The following is a 19295-nucleotide window of genomic DNA, read 5'->3' on the forward strand; positions in this document are numbered from 1 at the left end:
TTCTTGTGGTCAGCTGTTGAGGTGTCTGGGTGTTGGCTGATCGAGAATGACCTCCTTCATGTGCCTGGCCATGGACCAGCTGGTGGCTGGAGTGATGGGGGTGAGAGGGCCGCAGAGCCTCCCAACCTCCAGCAGGCTATCCTGGGTTTGTGCACTGAGCAATGGAAGAGGAATAAGAGGTGAAGTTCCAAAACTCCTTCAGGCCCAGGCTCAAAACTGACCGCCATTGCTTCCGCCACCTTCCACTGGCCAAAGCAAGTCACATGGCCAGCCCAGCTTCAACAGGAAGGAAAGAGGTCCCACCTTTTAAGGAGAGGAGTTGCAATGTGTTGTGGCTATTTTTTGTCATTGTGTTAGGTTGTTCTTGCATTGCTATAAAGACATACCTGAGACTGGGTTATTTATTTAAAAAAAAAAAGAACAAGACGTTTGACTGGCTCATGGTTCCACAGGTGGAAGCGTGGTGCCAGCATCTGCTCAGCTTCTAGGGAGGCCTCAGGGAGCTTTTAATCATAGCGGAAGGCAAAGGAGGAGCAGGTGTCTCCCACGGTGAGAACAGGAGCAAGAGAGAGAGAGAGAGTCAGAGAGGAAGTGCCACATTTTACAACAATCAGATCTCATGAGAACTCACTACCATGAGGACAGCACCAAGCCATGAGGGATCCGCCCTATGGCCCAAACAGCTTTACCCAGGCCCCACCACCAACATTGGGGATCGCATTTCAACATGAGGTTTCGGCAGGGATAAATATCCAAATTATACCAGCCAAGCCTTGCAACAGACAATCATGAGATACACATTCATCGTCACTTGGGAAATGTAGAGAAGGTCTCTGGTAGCAGCCTTCAACCTCATCTATATTTTTATCACCTGGACTCAAACTTTCATATCTGAATTAGGAAAACAAAGTCCTGAGAGTAACCAGACCCATCCTCCTTTCAGAAGATAGTCCAGAGACTCTTAGTCAGCTTGGGCAAAATACTCTAGGCTTAATCAACAGAAACTTATTCCCTCAAGTTCTGAAGGATGGATTGCAAGATGAAGGTGTTGGCAGGTTTCATCTCCTCTGAGGCCTCTCTTTTTTAACTTGCAGAAGGGTGCCTTCTCATCCTGTCCTTGCATGGTCTTTCTTCTGTGTGTGCACATCCCTGGTGTCTCTCTGTGTGTCCAAACTTCCTCTTCCTATAAGGACACTGGTCAGGTTGGATTAGGGCCCACCCCCTAAGAACTTCATTTTAACCTAATCACCTCGTTAAAAAATAAAAAAAATAGTGAAGGGAGCCAGTTCACTGGGCATTCTTGACGTGCCAGACACTGAATGATTTCCCAGCAGCCCAAGAAGCGGCAGCTCTGAGCAGCAACCCATTGCACAGGTGGGGAAACTGAGGCTCAGAGAGGTGACGTCAATGACCTGTGGTCATGTGATGAGCAAAGGACTGAGCAAAGGTCGTATGACGACTCATTGATCCTGGGGCCTCTCTACTTCCGTGCCGCCTCTCCAGCCCGGCAACATCTCCATGGTACAATGTAAAGGTGGGTATCGCGCTTAGAACCCCGCTTCTGCACAGAGGGGTTTTTACTCCCCTCCCAGAGAATTTATGGACCGCTGAGGTTCATCCATCTGTATTTCTGTGATTTGAAGGCTAATTTTTTTTTTTTTTTTGATTGGCTTGCTCTGTCACCGAGGCTGGAGGAGTGAAGTGGTGTGATCTCAGCTCACTACAACCTCTGCCACCCAGGTTCAAGCGAGTCTCCTGCCTCAGCCTCCTGTGTAGCTGGGATTACAGGCACACGCCAACACGCCCGGCTAATTTTTGTATTTTTAGTAGAGACAGGGTTTCACCATGTTGGCCAGGCTGGTCTCGAATTCCTGACCTCAGGTGATCCACCTGCCTCGGCCTCTCGAAGTGCTGGGATTGCAGGCATGAGCCACCGTGCCTGGTCTGAAGGCTAATTCTTCTAAAGGCCTAGCTCCACACCTTTGCCTATGCCATTTTCAGCCCGAAGCGCCCTTTCTAAAGAGAGAGGTTGCAGGAACTCATGCTCGGTGGTGCAGGCTCTGCAGCCAGAACTCCCTGGATCAAATCCCTCTGCCATCCATTATGCCCCTGAGTCCCTGCAAAAAAGTAACTTTCTGTTTCCCCATCTGTGCAATGAGGTCATAGCAGAACGTACCTCATAGGTTGACTGTGAGGAGTAAGTGAGTTAATCTGTGCTAAATGCCTACAACAATGCCTGACAAACAGCAAGTAAATGTTAGCCCTGGCCAGGTGCTATGGCTCACACCTGTAATCCCAGCAGTTTGGGAGGCTGAAGTGAGAGGATTGCTTGAGCTCAGAAGTTCGAGACCAGCCTGGGCAACATGATGAGACCCCCCCACCCGCCTCCATCTCAGCAAAGAATTTAAAAATTAGCCAAGCCTGGTGATGTGCGCCCATAGTCCCAGGCACACAGGAGGCTGATATGGAAAGATCCCTTGAGCCCGGGAGGTTGAGGCTGCAGTGAGCTGTAACCTTGCCACTGCACTCCAGCCTGGGGGACACAGCAAGACCCTGTCTCAAAAAGAAAAAAATAATAGCCCTGTTTGTTTCAAAGGACTTGATTTCTTTGAGCCTTCCTTTTCTCATCAAAATGGGAATAAGGCCAGGCACAGTGGCTTACACCTTTAACCCCAGCACTTTGGGAGGACAAGGTGGGTAGATCACTTGAGCCCAGGAGTTCAAGACCAGACTGGGCAACAAAGTGAGACCCCATCTCTACAAAAAATAGCTGGGCGTAGTGGTGCACGTCTATAATCCCAACTACTCTGAAGAAACCTTTGAGCCCAGGAAGTGGAGGTTGCAGTAAGCTATGATTGCACCACTGCACTCCAGCCTGGGTGACAGAACAAGACCCTGTCTCAAAAAAAAGAAAGAAAGAAAGAAAGAAAGAAAAAAGGAATAATCATAATTACATCATAGGATTGTTGTGAGGATTAAATGAATACATCCAGTGGCTTTCGTAAGAAATGCTTTTCACATCATGCCCAGTATATCCCACAACTAACCAAAAGGAAAGTGTAATGACAGTTATTACTATGAGCAATGCTCTCTGATGTTTTCTATAATATTTCTTTCCATGTTTTAAATGTTGATCACAGTCTACTAAATGATTTAGACACCTGGGCATGGGTCTTGCTTGCAGTATAACAAGCCATGGATTAACATGTGTGCTTGGCTCATGGTAAGAGCCCAATCCATGGCCAGGTGTGGTGGCTCATGCCTGTAATCCCAGCACCTTGGGAGGCCGAGGCGGGTGGATCACCTGAGGTCAGAAGTTCAAGACCAGCCTGGCCAACATGGCGAAACCCCATCCCTACTAAAAACACTAAAATTAGCTGGATGTGGTGGCGGATGCCTATAATCCAGCTATAGGGAGGCAGAGGCAGGAGAATTGCTTGAACCCGGGGGGCAGAGGTTGCAGTGAGCCGAGATCATGCCACTTCACTCCAGCCTGGATGAAAAAGCAAAACTCCGTTTCGAGAAAAAAAAAAAAAACAAAAAAAACAAAAAAAACCCCAGACCAATCCAGGTGGCAATTACACTGCCTCTTGTTCGTACACCTAGTGGGCTCTTTCTCCTCCTTCAAGGCTTAACTCAGATACCTCCTCCAGGAAGCCTTCCATGAGCTCTCTGGTTGTGCTAAAGTTCTTGTCACTTAGAACATTGCATTGAAATCAGAAATCAGCTCTAAGTGGAAGTTCCCAGTACGGTCTGGGAGTTCAAATCCCAGATGTGTCCCTACTTAACCACGAACCCTGGCCCTAATGACCCCCAAACCTCAGAGCCTTTCACCTGAAAAATGCGGACAAGAAGTGGGGACCTCTTGGGTCACCTCTTCACTGGGCTGTTTCCACTCCTGCAAACTTAAAGTCAAGTTCTCACATGATAGTCAGAGTGAGCCTGTTCAAACCTAAGCCAACTCACGTCCCTCCTCTGTGCAGTCCTCCCATGAGTCCCACCGCACTCAGAGTCAGAAGCAGAGTCCTCACCCTAGCCCAGGAAACCCCAGCATGATCTGCTCCCATTATCTCTCTGACTTCTTCTCCCAGCCCTCTCTCCCTTTCCCTCCTCTCTATGCCCACCTTGGCTCACACCCACCTCAGGGCCTTTTACTTGCTGTTCCCTCTGCCTGGAACATTTTTTTCTTAGGAATCCACATGGCTCCTTCCTCTGCTTCTTCAGGACTCTGCTCAAACATTACCTCCTCAAAGAGGCCCTCCTTGACCCACCTTACCTGAAACGGGCTTACCCAACACCGCAGCCCTGTGCAGTTTTCCTCACAGCACTTACAACCACTATATGTATTTGTCTGTTTGTTGACCCTCTCCTCACTCAATCGTAAGTTTAATGAGGGCAGCGACTGCATCTGTTTAATCAATGCTGAGCCCCCAAGTCCTAGAGTCTTAGAGTCTGAGATTTGGTTCACCCAGATCCAGAGGCAAGGATTCAAGGTCAGATAGTCTGTTTGGGAGATGCAAGAAACTGGAGAGTGAGGAAGTTAGGCAGAGAAGCCAGGAAATAATAAAAGCTGTGTTCCCAAGCTGGTTACTATGGGCAACTGGAGCACAGTCCCATTGGGGAACTCAGGGCCCTGGTGTGGAACGACTCTGCAGAGTCATCCCACATGACAGCGAGGGAGCTGGGGAATTTATGCACCAACCTGTCCCGGCATTGTGGAGGGCTGCTCTCTGGTTTGCTTATTCCCCAGCACTTCTAGCCTGCTGCCTCCATGGGCAGAGTAGGCTTTGGCCAGCAGTGAAAGTCCTCAGGCAACGGGATGCAGGTGCTGGCCATTGGAAGTGGGAAGAGCAAGGGGTTGGATTGGGGGCACTGGGCACAGACGAGGCTCTTCAAACACATTCATTGGTGAATTAATGAATGAATGAACACACGAAAGAATGGACATCTCTATGGAGGGCAGAAGAAATGCCCAGCTTTTCTGAGTGGTGTCCACTCTTGTGGCCTTGTTCCCTGTTTGCACAGACAGCCTCCAACTAATGCCACTGAAGACATTCCCAGCCGCTATCCGGGGAGTCATCCAGAGTGAGCTCAACTATTCTGTGATCCTGCAGTGGGTGGTGACAATGGACCCTGAGCCCGTGCTGAGCTGGACCTTCAATGGGGTGCCCTGTGGGATGGGAGAGAAGCTGTTCATCCGACGGTTGTCCTGGGAACAGCTGGGCACCTACATGTGCATAGCCACGAATAGCAAGAAACAGCTGGTCTCCGAGCCTGTGACCATCTCGCTGCCAGGTGAGTCCCCCATCCCATGCCACCCCACCCAAGAGCCTTGCACCCTCTCCAGCCTGTGGCAGCCTCTCTGATTCCATTGAGCCACCTTCTATGACCAGTCCCCGTGACACCCTTTATAGGCAAAATGTCATTCCAATGTTCCATCCATCTGGCGGACTGTGCATTATTAGGCCCTTCTTTCCTTTTTCTTTCTTTTCTTCTTCTTCCCCTTCCTCTTCCTCTTCTTCTTCTTCTTCTCCTTCTTCTTCCTTTCTTCTTCTTTTCTTCTTCTTTTCTTCTTCTTCTTCTTCCTTCTTCTTTCTTCTTCTTTTCTTCTTCTTATTCTTTCTTCTTCCTTCTTCCTTCTTTCTTCTTTCTTCGTCTTCTTTCTTCGTCTTCTTCTTTCTTCTTCTTCTTCTTCTTCTTTCTCCTTCTTCTTTCTTCGTCTTCTTTCTTTGTCTTCTTCTTTCTTCTTCTTCTTCTTCTTCTCTCTTCTTCTTCCTTTTCTTCTTCCTTCTTCTTCTTCCTTCTTCTTCTTTCTTTTTCTTCTTCTTCCTCTTCTTCTTCCTTATCTTCTTCTTCTTCCTCTTCCTCTTTTCTTCTTCTTCTTCTTTCTTTATTCTTTCCTTTTCTTCTTTCTTCTTCTTTTTTCTTTTTTCTCCTCCTCCTTCTCTTCCTTCTCCTCCTCTTCTTCTTCATCTTCTTCTTTATTCTTTCTTTCTTTTTCTTCTTTCTTCTTCTTCTTCCTTCTTTCTTCTCCTCCTCCTCCTTTTCCTTCTCCTCCTCCTCCTCCTCTTCTTCTTCATCTTCTTCTTCTTCTTTATTCAGTGGGCTGTGATCATACCACTGCACACCAGCCTGAGTGACAGTGGATGACTGTCTCAAAAAAAAAAAAAAAATTCACCATTGTCATCATCTAAGGAGGGGTTCAAAGCAATGGCTTTGGAATTTGAATCCCTGGCTGTGTGACTCTGACCCAGTGCCTTGACTTCTCTGTGCCTCAGTTTCCTCATCTATAGCACTGGGAAGATAATAGTGCCTACCCCAGAGTGTGGTTGTCAGTATTCAATGAGATAAGCAGGTGAATAGCTTAAAACAATAATGTCTAGCACTATTGAACACTAATGAGTGCTCAATAACCATGAGCCAATATCACTGTTGCAATTAGCATTGTCATTATTAATTGTAGCTATTACCATATGCAGTCAGTATGTGGAGCCCTGGGTGGCAATCAAAATAACAGCAAGTTGTCAAGATCAGAGAAGTAGTTTGGGACCCGGTCAAAACTCAGTTCAGTCCCTGTTCCCATGCCTTCCTGGCTGGGTAACTTAGGGCAAGCGACTTCACCTCTCAGAGCCCCACTTTCCTCATGTGTATAATGGGGGTAATCCTATATACCTCTGCAGGGTTGTTATAAGGAATGAAAACAAGGGGTGACTGAGTTTGGCAGAACAACTGTCAGGCAGCAGGTGCCTTGAATAGCAGCTGTTGGCCAGGCGCGGTGGCTCAAGCCTGTAATCCCAGCACTTTGGGAGGCCGAGACGGGCGGATCACGAGGTCAGGAGATCGAGACCATCCTGGCTGACACGGTGAAACCCCGTCTCTACTAAAAATACAAAAACTTAGCCGGGCGAGGTGGCAGGCGCCTGTAGTCCCAGCTACTCGGGAGGCTGAGGCAGGAGAATGGCATGAACCCGGGAGGCGGAGCTTGCAGTGAGCTGAGATCCGGCCACTGCACTCCAGCCTGGGTGACAGAGCGAGACTCCGTCTCAAAAAAAAAAAAAAAAAATAGCAGCTGTTATGGTGAATATTGTTTTTAGTGTGTTATTCATGGAGGGACACATGGTGATATGGTTTGGCTGTGTCCCCACCCAAATCTCATCCTGAATTGTAGCTCTTATAATCCCCATGTGTCATGAGAGGGACCCAGTAGGAGGTAAGTGAATCATGGGGTCGAGTTTTTCCCATGCTGTTCTCATGATAGTCTATAAGTCTCACAAGTTCTGATGGTTTTACAAAGGGCAGTTCCCCTGCACACATTCTCTTGCCTGTTGCCATGTAAGATATGCCTTTGCTCCTCCTTCACCTTCTGCCATGATTGTGAGGCCTCCCCAGCCATGTGGAACTGGGAGTCCATTAAGCCTCCTTTTTAATAAAGTATCCAGTCTTGGGTATTTCTTCATAGCAGTATGAAAATGGACTACCATGGCTTGGAGTGAACTAGAGGTATGCAGAGGAACTGGCCAGGAGAGAAGAGAGGGAGGGTATTTGGGGTAGCAAAGAATGCATGAGTCAAGGTTCAGAGCTGGGACATGGAAATGGAAAGGGTGATGGGAATCTCAGCTTGGCTGGGTCCCAGAGAACCACCTCACCTTCCTGGCCAGGGTCCAGTGGGAGCTTCAGGACTGATGGACTGGGGGAAAAAAATGTAAATCTTATAGCACCTAGTGACCCTGATATTCATTGAGAAGGACAACACTTCCAAGACCTCCTTTGCTCATTCATCAGCTGCCCAGGAAATGTTTATGAGCACTTGCTGTGTGGCCAGCCCATGTTGGGCAGTGCTGGGAATGCTCTGGTGACCAAGACAGCTGCAGCCCTGCCTTCACAAGACTCACAGTCCTGTGTCCACAGACAGTGATCACCAGAGTGGGCAGGGCTGGGATGGGGGAGCCCAGAGAGCTATGGGACTCAGCCTAGGAGTTAAGGAGGGCTCCTGGAAGAAGGGACATTTGAGCTGGTACCACAATACATAAGAATTATGCAAGCTGGCCAGGTACAGTGGTTCATTCCTGTAATCTCAGCACTTTGGGAGGTTGAGGCGAGTGGATCACTTGAGGCTAGGAGTTTGAGACCAGGCTGGCCAACATGGTGAAACCCCAAATCTACTAAAAATACCAAAATTAGCTGGGAATGGTGGCACGTGCCTGTAATCCCAGCTACCAGGGGGGCTGAGACACAAGAATTACTGGAACCCAGGAGGTGGAGGTTGCAGTGAGCTAAGATTGTGCCACTGCACTCCAGCCTGGTGACAGAGGGAGACTCTGTCTCAGAAAAAAAAAGGAATTATGCAAGCCAAGAGAGAGAAATGGCATTCCAGAGAGAGAGAGTGCAGCGTGGACAGGCCTGGAGGCAAGAGAGAAAGAAAGGGATGAGCTTGGAAAAGTGAGTGGAGTCCAGGGTTACATGTCTATAAAGGCAGGGCAATGAGAGAGATGAGGCTGGCCAGGTGGCAGGGCCTCGAAGGCTAAGGTGAGAAACTGACTTCTGCCCCAGGGTGCTGGGGAGACATAGCAGGGTTCTGAGCAGGGGAGGAACAGTGTCAGGTGCGAGCTTTAGAAAGATCCTCCTGGCTTCCATGTGGTAGGAAGGTGGATGGGTGCTGGACTGGGGCAGGAGAGCAGGGAGGAGAGGGGACCGGAGACCTGGAGGATGGAAGAGAAGGATGGATTGAAGAGACACTTGGGAGGGGGAATGGCAGAAGGAGGGGTGTGCAGGGAGGGCGGGCAGATGGCTCCTCCAATCTCACCCCTCCTTGGTCCCCAGAACCCATTGCACAGCCCACAGAAGCAGAGCCCATGGAGCCGGACCCCACTCTGTCCCTGTCAGGAGGCTCTGCCATCGGGCTCCTTGTGGCTGGGATCCTGGGAGCCGGGACACTGATTGCAGGCGTGTGTTTCACCATCATCCAGAGCCTAAGGTACCTCCATCCCTCACCCCCGTCCACTGGGCAACATCCACTCAACCCTCATGAGACACAGAGCTGGCTCAACAAGGAAACAGAGATGAAACCAACACCCCCATCCGGGAGGGTGATAGGGACCCCTGAGGAGCGCATCTGACTCATTGGTTTCCAAAATGGGATCACAGCAACAAAGAGATAGAAGAGGACACTAGAGCTGGGCTGTCTGGCTTCAAGTCCCAGCTCCATAACTTACTAGCAGTGAGGCTGTGGGCAAGCCACTCCCCTTCTCTGTGCCTCAGTTTGCCCATCTACAAAATGGGGATGATAATAACAGCATTTGACCCTCTGGGTTGCTGTGAGTGAATTTTTCTTTTGCTTTTTTTTTTTTTTTGAGATGGAGTCTCACTCTGTCGCCCAGGCTGGAGTGCAGTGAAGCGATCTCAGATCACTGCAACCTCTGCTTGCCAGGTTCAAGCGATTCTCCTGCCTCAGCCTCCTGAGTAGCTGGAATTACAGGTGTGCACCACCACACCCGGCTGATTTTTGTATTTTTAGTAGAGACGGGGTTTCGCCATGTTGGTCAGGCTAGTCTCAAACTCCTGACCTCATGATCTGCCCGCCTCAGCCTCTCAAAGTTCTGGGATTACAGGCATGAGCCACCACACCTGTCCAGTGAGCAAATATTTCTAAGAAACTTAAAGCAGTGCCTGGAATGTAGTAAGTACTATGTTCGTCCTCTCTACACGTATCTGCAGAGTGACCGCTCTGTGCCAGGCACTGAGGATACCAAGGGAAGAAACGGCAGAAAGTCCCTGCCCTCAAGAAACCTGCATTCTGGTCGGGGATATCATCAAGAAACACAATGAATGAGTGAAATATAGATAGTGTATTGGATGGGCCAGGTGCAGTGGCTCACACCTGTAATCCCAGCACTTTGGGAGGCCAAGGTGGGTGGATCACTTGAGCCCAGGAGTTTGAGACCAGCCTGGGCAACATGACAAGACATCTTGTCATCTCTCTGAAAAATATAAAAATTAGCCAGGCATGGTGGCATGCACTTATAGTCCCAGCTACTCAGGAGGCTATGATGGGAGGATCACCGGAGCCCAAGGAAGTCAAGACTGCAGTGAGCTAGGATCAAGCCACTGCACTCCACACTGGGCACAGAGTGAGACCCTGTCTCAAAAAAGTAATAATAATTTTTTTTAAAAAGATAGTATGTTGGATGAGTGCTAAGGAGAGGAGTGAGGCTGGGAAGCAGGACAAAGATTGTAGAGTGGGGTGGCATTTAACGAGTCAGGGAAGGCCTCCCTGGGACGGTAGCATTTGAGCAAAGGAAGGGAGTGGGGAGCCATGTGAGGGTCTGGAAGAATGGCATATCCAGCAGCGGGAACAGCAAGTGCAAAGGCCCTGAGGCAGGATTGCCTGGCATGTTCAGGAAATAGTGAGGAGCCCAGGGTGGCCACAGTAGTGTGAAGAATGGGCAGAGAAGTAGGATGTGGGTCAGAGAGGGAGTGGGGAGGCAGGGGAAGGCAGCTAGACCCTTGTATAAGGCCTTTCTCCCTCTTTTTGTTTTTGTCATCAGTTGTTCATCTGTATGAAATCATAACTGAGCATTTTCAAGTAACTGTGTGGAATGACCATGTATAAAGAATCAGAAATCACATTAATAGGCATATGAAAAGCAGTCAATACCTCAATTATAGCTACAAGCTTCGCTTTCTAAGCTGAAGTTTAGGGCATCTGGAAAACTTTACTTTTCTAGCCAAAATAAGAAGCTTTACCATTACTAGACCCATCTGTAAAACAATGAAAACACTTAGCAGGCTGCAGGTTGTTTACTGTAGGAATTGTAAATGCAAACCATTCACAGTCTTGCTCAGCTAAGGGGATAGTGAAAAAACAGTCTTTTAAATCTGTAACTATTAAAGGCCAATTTTAAGTCCTCTAAAGCCTCCAGTTTCTCTTTACTCAGCGGCCATTGTTCTATCCAAATTGGCTTATCTGTTAACCATTTTAAAGGTATAGGTTCTGGAAGCTTAACAATGACCACCATCAAAAATGATATTCTAATCTTTGGTGGGAACTTTGTCTTTCCATTTGAAGTGGTTCTTTCAAAACTTGCAAGTTTTTTTCTAGCCCCATACTAGGGACATCCCCCATTTCATACATCATATGTTGATTTTGAGGGATATGTAATTGTTCTGGAATTAGAACTTGTGCTCCCCATTGTTGTAACAAATCTCTCCCCCATAAATTTATAGGTACAGAAGTTATAATTGGTTGAATAGTCCCAAAGTGTCCATTGGGCCCTTCACAATGCAAAATATAGCTACTTTGATATACTTCAGGGGCTTTACCAACTCCAACTATGTTAAATTGAGCAGGTTGAATTGGCCATGCAGACAGCCAGTGCTGTAGAGAAATGACTGAAATGTCTGCTCCTGTATCTGCCAAACCTTACAATTTCTTGCCCTGAATAGTTATTTCACAGGTAGGACGTTTATCAGTAATTTGATTTACCCAATAAGCTGCTTTGCCTTGTTTATTTGTGCTTCCAAATCCTCCTGTTGGTTTCATTTCACTTTTCCCCATTCCCACATATGGCACAATCAGGAGCTGTGCTATGCGCTCTCCCGGCTCCGCTTTCCAGGGAACAGAAGTAGATATAACAATTTGAATTTCCCCATGGTAATCTAAATCAATGACTCCTGTATGTATTTGTATCCCTTTTAAACTTAAAATAGACCTTCCTAAAAGTAATCCTATCATCCCTGCTGGCAAGGGTCCACAGACTCCTGTTGGGACCTTTTGTGGGGGTTCCCCAGACAGAAGGCTCACAGCTTTTGTGCAGCATAAATCTACTGCGGCACTACCTGCTGTGGCAGGGGACAGACATTGTACAGGGGTGAGGGAATGGCCTGAGCTGGAAATGCCCCAGTTTGGAACGGGGCCCAGGACGGGCCCCTCATGGTGTTTCCTGAAATCGGGTTCCCATCTTTATCAAACTTAGTGTGACATTGATTAGCCCAGTGCTTTTCTTTTTTACATTTTGGACATATTTCCGGATCAGCAGTTTTCTTTTTTCCCCTATCTAGTGGCCTGACTTGCTGATTATTTCTACATTTTTTTTTTAGCATTAATAGCTTGTTTAAATTATTTGAGTAATTTAATTACTCAAAAAGGAAAAGGCTCAAATGTAGCTATAATATTTCCCTGTTGGTCTGGGGGATGTATTCTAACAGGGAACTGCCAAGCCTCTAAATCCCCTTCTCTTCTAGCTTGCTGGATTCCTGCCTAAATAGAACTGACAGCAGTTGCTTGAGACGCTGCTCGAACAGTCACTGGGGCAACTACTTTTTGCCAAGTGTCCTCCGGAAAAGAAAGATCCGGAGGGTCAGGCCACTGTTTAGGGGCAGTTTTGGGGCCAGTTTACGGCCAGATTTTGGGGGGCCTTTTACCAACAGAATCGCTTGAACCTGGGAGGCAGAGGTTGCAGTGAGCCGAAATAGTGCCACTGCACTCCAGCCTGGGCAACAGAGTCCGCTCCTGTATCTACCAAACCTTTCCATTTCTTTCCCTGAATAGTTATTTCACAAGTAAGACGTTTATCAGTAATTTGCTTTATGCAATAAGCTGCTTTGCCTTGTTTATTTGTGCTTCCAAATCCTCTAAAAAAAAAAAAGAAAAAAGGAAAAAAAAAACCCCAGGAATATGATTATACTTCCCTCCAAAGACAGGAGTGAAGATTAAGTAAAATGGTGGGAGTCATGAGCTATTAACAGTGCCTGGAATGTGATGAGCCTTCAATAAACCTCAATGATGATGATTGTATTAGTTTGCTCCAGCTGCTGTAACAAAACGCCACAGACTGGGGGGCTTAAACAACAAAAATTTATTTTCTCACAGTTCTGGAGGCCGGAAGTCCAAGATCAAGGTGGCAGCCAATTTTATGTCCCATAGCGACTCTCTCCATGGCTTGTAGAAGGCCACCTTCTCACTGTGTCCTCACGTGACCTTTTCTCTATGCTCATCCCTGGTGTCTCTTCCTCTTCCTATAGGGACACCAGTCTTATTGGATCAGGATCCCACTCTTATGATCTCATTTAACCTTATTGTGTCTGAAGAATCTATCTCCAAATATAGTTATATTGGAGTGTTAGGAGTACATATTAATTTGGGGAGCAAATAATAATTCAGTTGATGATTCTCATTCTGTCTCTCTTTGTCTCTCTCTCTCTCTCTCCACTGCAGGACTGACAGGCAGAGAATAGGAATATGCAGCTGAAATGTGGGCAACTCTCCTGTCAGCTTAAGAGGTAATACCAGAAAGGGTGTGAAGGAAATCCTAGGTTTGGGAATAGAATGAGGTTCCTGGGCAGAGTCCATTTGTGACTTCCTCCCTCCTGGTTCCCTGATCATTTGTCTGTGAGATGTTCCCCTCCTGTGGAGAGCTCCAGGAGCTGCTTTTCTCTCCTTTTGCCAACTGCCAGCACCCCATCTGCCCAGCTCATCAAATTCCTGGAAGCGACCTAAACAAGCACTCTATATTTCATAAACCTCTTGGGCTCCATGCAAAAGAAACTCACTGAAGTAGCTCAGGAAAAACTAAAATGAACAGTTTCATCTAAGGACCTATGAAATTTTTCAGCAATCCATAGGTGTGACAGTCAGCGTTTGCTTTGTAACAAACTACCTCCCCAAAATTCAGTGGCTTGAAACAACAGTCATTTATTTAGCTTGCAATTTCATGGGTCATCCATTTGGGCTGGGCTCAGCTGGATAGTTCTTCTGGTCTCTGTAGGGCTCGCTCCTTCATCTGGGGTCAGTTGGCAGATTGCCCAGGGGCTGTGTGGACTAAGATAGCCTCATAGCTGGGACAACTGGCCTCTCCTTCATGTTGTCTCTCATCCTCCAGCAGGGTGACCCAAGCTTGTTCACATGGCAGAGAAAGGATTCCAAGAGTAAGAGTAGAAACTGCAATGCCCCTTAAGTCTCAAGCTCAAAGTGGACATGCCATCACTTCTGCCACAGAAAGGACTTCATTGGCCAAAGTCACATGACTGGCCAAATTCAAGGGATGGGGAAGTTGACTCCACCTCTTACTAGGAAGGGAAAAATCTGTGGCCATTTTTGCAATCTACCAAGAAATGTGGAAGTACACACAGCTCTCTCTGCCAGCCTCCCCGACCCACACACTTCACCGCCACCCCAAGTCCTTACAATTTCTTTCCTCCTGCACGTGGAATTCACAGTTCTCTGTCTCTCTCTGCAGATGGGCACTTTGTACTTCTCTATCCACGTGGGAAAAGACCCCATCCCACAGCTTCCAAGTCTACAACATCCAACATCCCTGTTCAAGGGAACAACCCAACTTAACCAGACTCCCTTTGCCCTGTTTCTGAAACACTTCAAGAAAGCATCTGATGGGTTGACTCGGTGCCATCCTTGGTCCCATCACTGTGACACGTTGTGCAAGCAAAGCATCAGAGGCTCATCCCTGTCTGTGGGAGCTCAGTGCTCAGCAAACAGGGGGGAGGTTTTACCTTGGAAATTGGCCAGACCCCAAAATATGTCTTTTACACATGTTGCTTTTTTTTCTCTCTTTTTCAAATAGAACCAAAAACTAAATAAAAACACCACCACTTCTCAGTGGTTTCTCATGAAGCCTCTCTTCCTGAGAGTGGGAGAGGCATGTTTGCAAATAAGATCAACCTTTGAGCTTTGCGCTGTTCGAGTTTAATACCTCTCCATATGAGGATCCTGACAGATGGCAGGCACAGGGCACATAAATGTGGCTGAAACTCCTCTGGGGGATATATCTCACATTTGAGGAACATTCGGTACTTCTGTGACCAATGCAGAACCACCTAACGTGGCATCTGCTTAGCAATAATAGTGGCAGAACTCAGTCCAAGTCTTGTCTGTTGAGGGTTCTCCATGTGCCAGCCACTGACTATTTACGTTACATGATTGTGTCATAGCAGGCCAGGCACAGTGGCTCACACCTGTAATTCTAGCACTTTGGGGGGCCGAGGCGGGTGGATCACCTGAGGTCAGGGGTTCAAGACCAGCCTGGCCAACATGGTGAAGGCTTGTCTGCTAAAAATACAAAAAACTTAGCCAGACGTGGTGGTGCGTGCCTGTAATCTCAGCTAGTTGGGAGACTGAGGCATGAGAATCGCTTGAACGCAGGAGGAAGAGGTTGCAGTGAACCAAGATTGTGCCACTGTGCTTCAACCTGGGCACCAGAGCGACACTTGGCCAAAAATTTTAAAAGTTTAAAAATTGTTTAAACAGCAGCCAGGTGTCCATAGTGATATTTGTCAGGCATTGCACCAAAGAGCTTTAATGCATTATTCTCAGACAGTCCTCCCACCTCAGCCTGCCAAAGTGCTGAGATTTCAGGTCTGAGCCACTATGTCATGCTATGCCATTTTTTGGATGAAGAATCATAAGCCCCAGGAGATACCAATAATAATTGCTGCCATTTGTTAGCAGCTAAATAAATAACTTTTTAAACCATGTAATTTATTTCCTTTTTTTTTTTTTTTTTTTTTTTGAGACAGGGTCTCACTCTCTCGCCCAGACTGGAGTGCAGTGGCACAACCTTGGCTCACCGCAACCTCCACCTCAAGTGATTCGGCCTCCCAAGTAGCTGGGATTCCAGGTGCGCACCACTACCATCCAGCTAATTTTTGTGTTTTTAGTACAGACGGGGTTTCGCCATGTTGGCCAGGCTGGTCTTGAACTCCTGACCTCAAATGTGTGGGGGAAAGGAAGAGATCAGACTGTTACTGTGTCTATGCAGGAAAAGGAAGACATAAGAAACTCCATTTTGATCTGTACGAAGAAAAATTCTTCTGCCTTGAGATGCTGTTAATCCGTAACCCTAGCCCCAACCCTGTGCTCGCAGAAACATGTGCTGTATTGACTCAAGGTTTAATGGATTTAGGACTGTGCAGGATGTGCTTTGGTAAAAATGTGTTTGCAGGTGGTATGCTTGGTAAAAGTCGCCACCATTCTCCAGTCTCAAGTACCCAGACACAATGCACTGTGGAAGGCTGCAGGGACCTCTGCCCAAGAAAGCCTGGGTATTGTCCAAGGTTTTCCCCCACGGAGACAGCCTGAGATATGGCCTCGTGGGAAGAGAAAGACCTGACCGCGCCCGACACCCGTAAAGGGTTTGTGCTGAGGAGGATTAATGAAAGAGGAAGGCCTCTTTTTCAGTTGAGATTAGAGGAAGGCATCTGTCTCCTGCTCCTCCCTGGGAATGGAATATCTCGATGTAAAACCCGATAGTACATTCTATTTACTGAGATAGGAGAAAACCACTTTATGACTGGAGGTGAGACATGCTGGCAGCAATACTGCTCTTTACTGCACTGAGATGTTTGTGTAAAGTCACACATAAATCTGGCCTACGTGCACATCCAGGCACAGCACCTTTCCTTAAACTTATTTATGACACAGAGTCCTTTGCTCACATGCTTTCCTGCTGACCCCCTCCCCACCATTACCCTACAGTCTTGCCACATGCCCCTCGCTAAGATAGTAGGGAAAGTGATCAATAAATACTGAGGGAACTCAGAGACCAGTGCCGGTGCAGGTCCTCACTTGCTGAGCACCGGTCCCCCGGGCCCACTTTTCTTCCTCTATACTTTGTCTCTGTGCCTTATTTCTTTTCTCAGTCTCTCATCTTCACCTTGGAAGAAATACCCACAGGGGTGAAGGGGCAGGCCCCCTTCAAAATGATCCACCCACCTCAGCCTCCCAAAGTGCTGGGATTACAGGCATGAGCCACCACGCCCAGCCACATATAACTTGTTTCTAAATAACTTATTTAACTAACACCACATGTTTTCACGAGCCCGTATTTTGTGGATGAGAAAAAAGAGGCAAGAGAAGCGATACCGGTTGCTTAGGATTCCCAGCTACCAATTGGTGAAAGCAGAATTTGAACCAAGGGAGTCTCTGGAGCCCTCATTCCCCATCTCCTCTTCTTGCTCTCCATGTCTTTCTCTCTTTCTCTCCCTGCTCCCAGGCCTCCTACATCACACCCTTCTGGACAAAGCTTCACATCTGACATTTTCTTTTTTGGGGTGGACAGTCTCACCCTGTCACCCAGGCTGGAGTGCAGTGGTGCAATCATGGCTCACTGCAGCCTCAAACTCCGGGGCTTGAGTGATCCTCCAGCCTCAGCCTCCCAAGTAGCTGTAGCTGGGACTATGGGCATGTGCCACCACGCCTGGCTAATATTTTTAATTTTTTATAGAGATACAGGGGGTGGGGGCATATCTGAAATTTTTAAACCTTCCCCAACTGCCGTGAGTATTCCTGGGTAGAAGCCACTCCACGCCCTTACTTTGCTGGCATGGTTGCAGGACAGCAATTTGGCAATATCCTCTAGACCACAAATGTGCATGCCCTGTGGCCCAGGAAATCAGCTTCTGGGAATAAATATGACAGATACTGTCACATACATGGGAAATGCCATGGACATGATGACCCAGGGAAGCATAGTTTGCAAGTACAAAAGGGCTGGAAACACCCAAAAAAGCCCATCCCCTGAAGACAGTTTCAAAAATCATGGTGCATTCATGTAATGGAATACTACACATCTGTGAATGAATGAATGAATGAATGAGGTAGCTCAATATATCTGCCTATGGGAAAATAACAAGATATGTTGCTAAGTGAAAAACAGAAAGAGAACAATGCCACCATTTTATTTTTTAATGGGAGAGGGAAGAATAAGGAAATGGATTCATATTTGCTTAATTACACAAGTTTCTTGATGATCCTTTTGGATCCAGAAGTTTGAAAACCACAGCATCAAGAGGATGCCCATTGGGTGTTGTGGCCCACGCCTGTAATCCCAGCACTTCAGGAGGCTGAGGAGGGTGGATCACCTAAGCTCAGGAGTTCGAGAACAGCCTGGCCAACATGGTGAAACTCCGTCTCTACTAAAAAACACAAAAAAATTAGCTGGGTATGGTCGTGCAGGTCTGTAATCCCAGCTACTTGGGAGGCTGAGGCGCAAGAATCACTTGACCTGGATGCGGAGGCTGCTGTGAGCTGAGATCACGCCACTGTACTCCAGCCTGGGAGACAGAGCGAGACTCTGTCTCAAAACAAACAAACTAACAAACACACAAAAAATAGGATGCCCATTGGAGATCTCCATTCACTATTTTTTCAGATGATATTTCAGCACTTGAGTGAAGAAAATGTCTGGTCCAAACACTCAAGGAATTTAGACTCTTGACAGAGAAACACAGAAGCAAGCAGATATGCCCCGAACCAAACTTGCTTTTTCTTCAAAGCCTGCTTCTTCAGAGCAGCCTCTGACCCTCCAGGGCCCTGAGAGGAGGCCCTGGAGATAGGAACTGGGGAGCCCAGAGAGGTAGGGGAACCCCAGATGGTGATGGCATCGTCCAGAGAAGGAACATAACAATGGCCACAGATTCCCAATTTGGAAATAACTCAGCAGAACAAGAGTGACAGAAAATTCAGAGATTTCCAAGAGACCAGCCTCCATGTTTCCATTTAGAAATTCACCTACATACATCCAGGGTGAGAGACCCCAAGCATCAGATGTGTCATACACAAGAATCAGATCTAAGTTAGAGAGGGCACCAGGGGAAAGAAACCTTCAAGCCAGCCAAAAGCCAAAGGAGAGATTTTACAAAAAGATACAGGAATGTGGGACCGGGCACAGTGGCTCATGCCTGTAATCCCAGCACTTTGGGAGGCCAAGGTGGGAGGACCGCTTGAGGCCAGGAATTCAAGATGAGCCTGAGCAACATAGCAAGACCCTGTCTCTACAACAAATTTAAAAACTAGCTGGGTGTGATCGCATATGCCCATGGTCCCAACTACCCAGGAGGCTGAGGGAATTGAGCCCAGGAGGTGGAGGCCGCAATGAGCAATGATGGCGCCACTGCACTCCAGCCTCAGTGAAATAGTGAGACCCTGTCTAAAAAAAAACAAAAATAAAAAGGATATAAGGATGTCAGAGAACAGGGACAAGAGCTGTTAGTCAGCCTCATGGAGACCCTGGCCAGGACAGACACCTCTGGGGACCAGGAAGTCTCTTGGGTTCTCTCTCTTAGGGTTTGACTTTCTGAGTCTCTCTGTCACCTCTCATTTCAATCTCATCTCGCTCTGTCTATGCTGTGTCTCTATCTCTTTCAATCTCTCTCTATCTCTGTCTCCCAGCCCTTATCTCTGAGTGTGTCTCTCTGTTTCTATTTCTCTCTCTCTCTCCCCCTCCCTTCCTCCCTCCCTCCTCGCCTCTCCCTACTGCAGGTTGGTCTATAACCCTTATCTCCCC

General features: G+C 47.5%; 2 protein-coding genes across 5 annotated transcripts in view; both read left to right on the forward strand.

Moving 5' to 3' along the window:
* Positions 1–19295, forward strand: part of PVR (PVR cell adhesion molecule) — a 102472-nt gene that overhangs the window by 62157 nt on the left and 21020 nt on the right. The window lies entirely within an intron of this gene.
* Positions 47–13402, forward strand: IGSF23 (immunoglobulin superfamily member 23). The gene is made up of 6 exons (XM_050771881.1): positions 47–100; positions 1504–1534; positions 2002–2127; positions 5026–5295; positions 8821–8974; positions 13214–13402. Exons 1-6 carry the CDS (start codon positions 47–49, stop codon positions 13245–13247), a joined length of 669 nt encoding a protein of 222 aa, XP_050627838.1. The 3' UTR covers positions 13248–13402.

Source organism: Macaca thibetana, chromosome 19 (genome assembly GCF_024542745.1).
Source record: "Macaca thibetana thibetana isolate TM-01 chromosome 19, ASM2454274v1, whole genome shotgun sequence".
NCBI lineage: Eukaryota > Metazoa > Chordata > Mammalia > Primates > Cercopithecidae > Macaca > Macaca thibetana.

What these genes read in the sequence shown, in the direction of transcription:
- IGSF23 (XM_050771881.1), top strand. Translation starts at nt 47, where the DNA reads ATGACCTCCTTCATGTGCCTGGCCATGGACCAGCTGGTGGCTGGAGTG. An exon ending in CCCTGAGTCCCTGCAAAAAA is followed by an intron (nt 2,128 to 5,025) that starts GTAACTTTCTGT and finishes CTGTTTGCACAG; the next exon opens with ACAGCCTCCAACTAATGCCA. An exon ending in TGTGACCATCTCGCTGCCAG is followed by an intron (nt 5,296 to 8,820) that starts GTGAGTCCCCCA and finishes CTTGGTCCCCAG; the next exon opens with AACCCATTGCACAGCCCACA.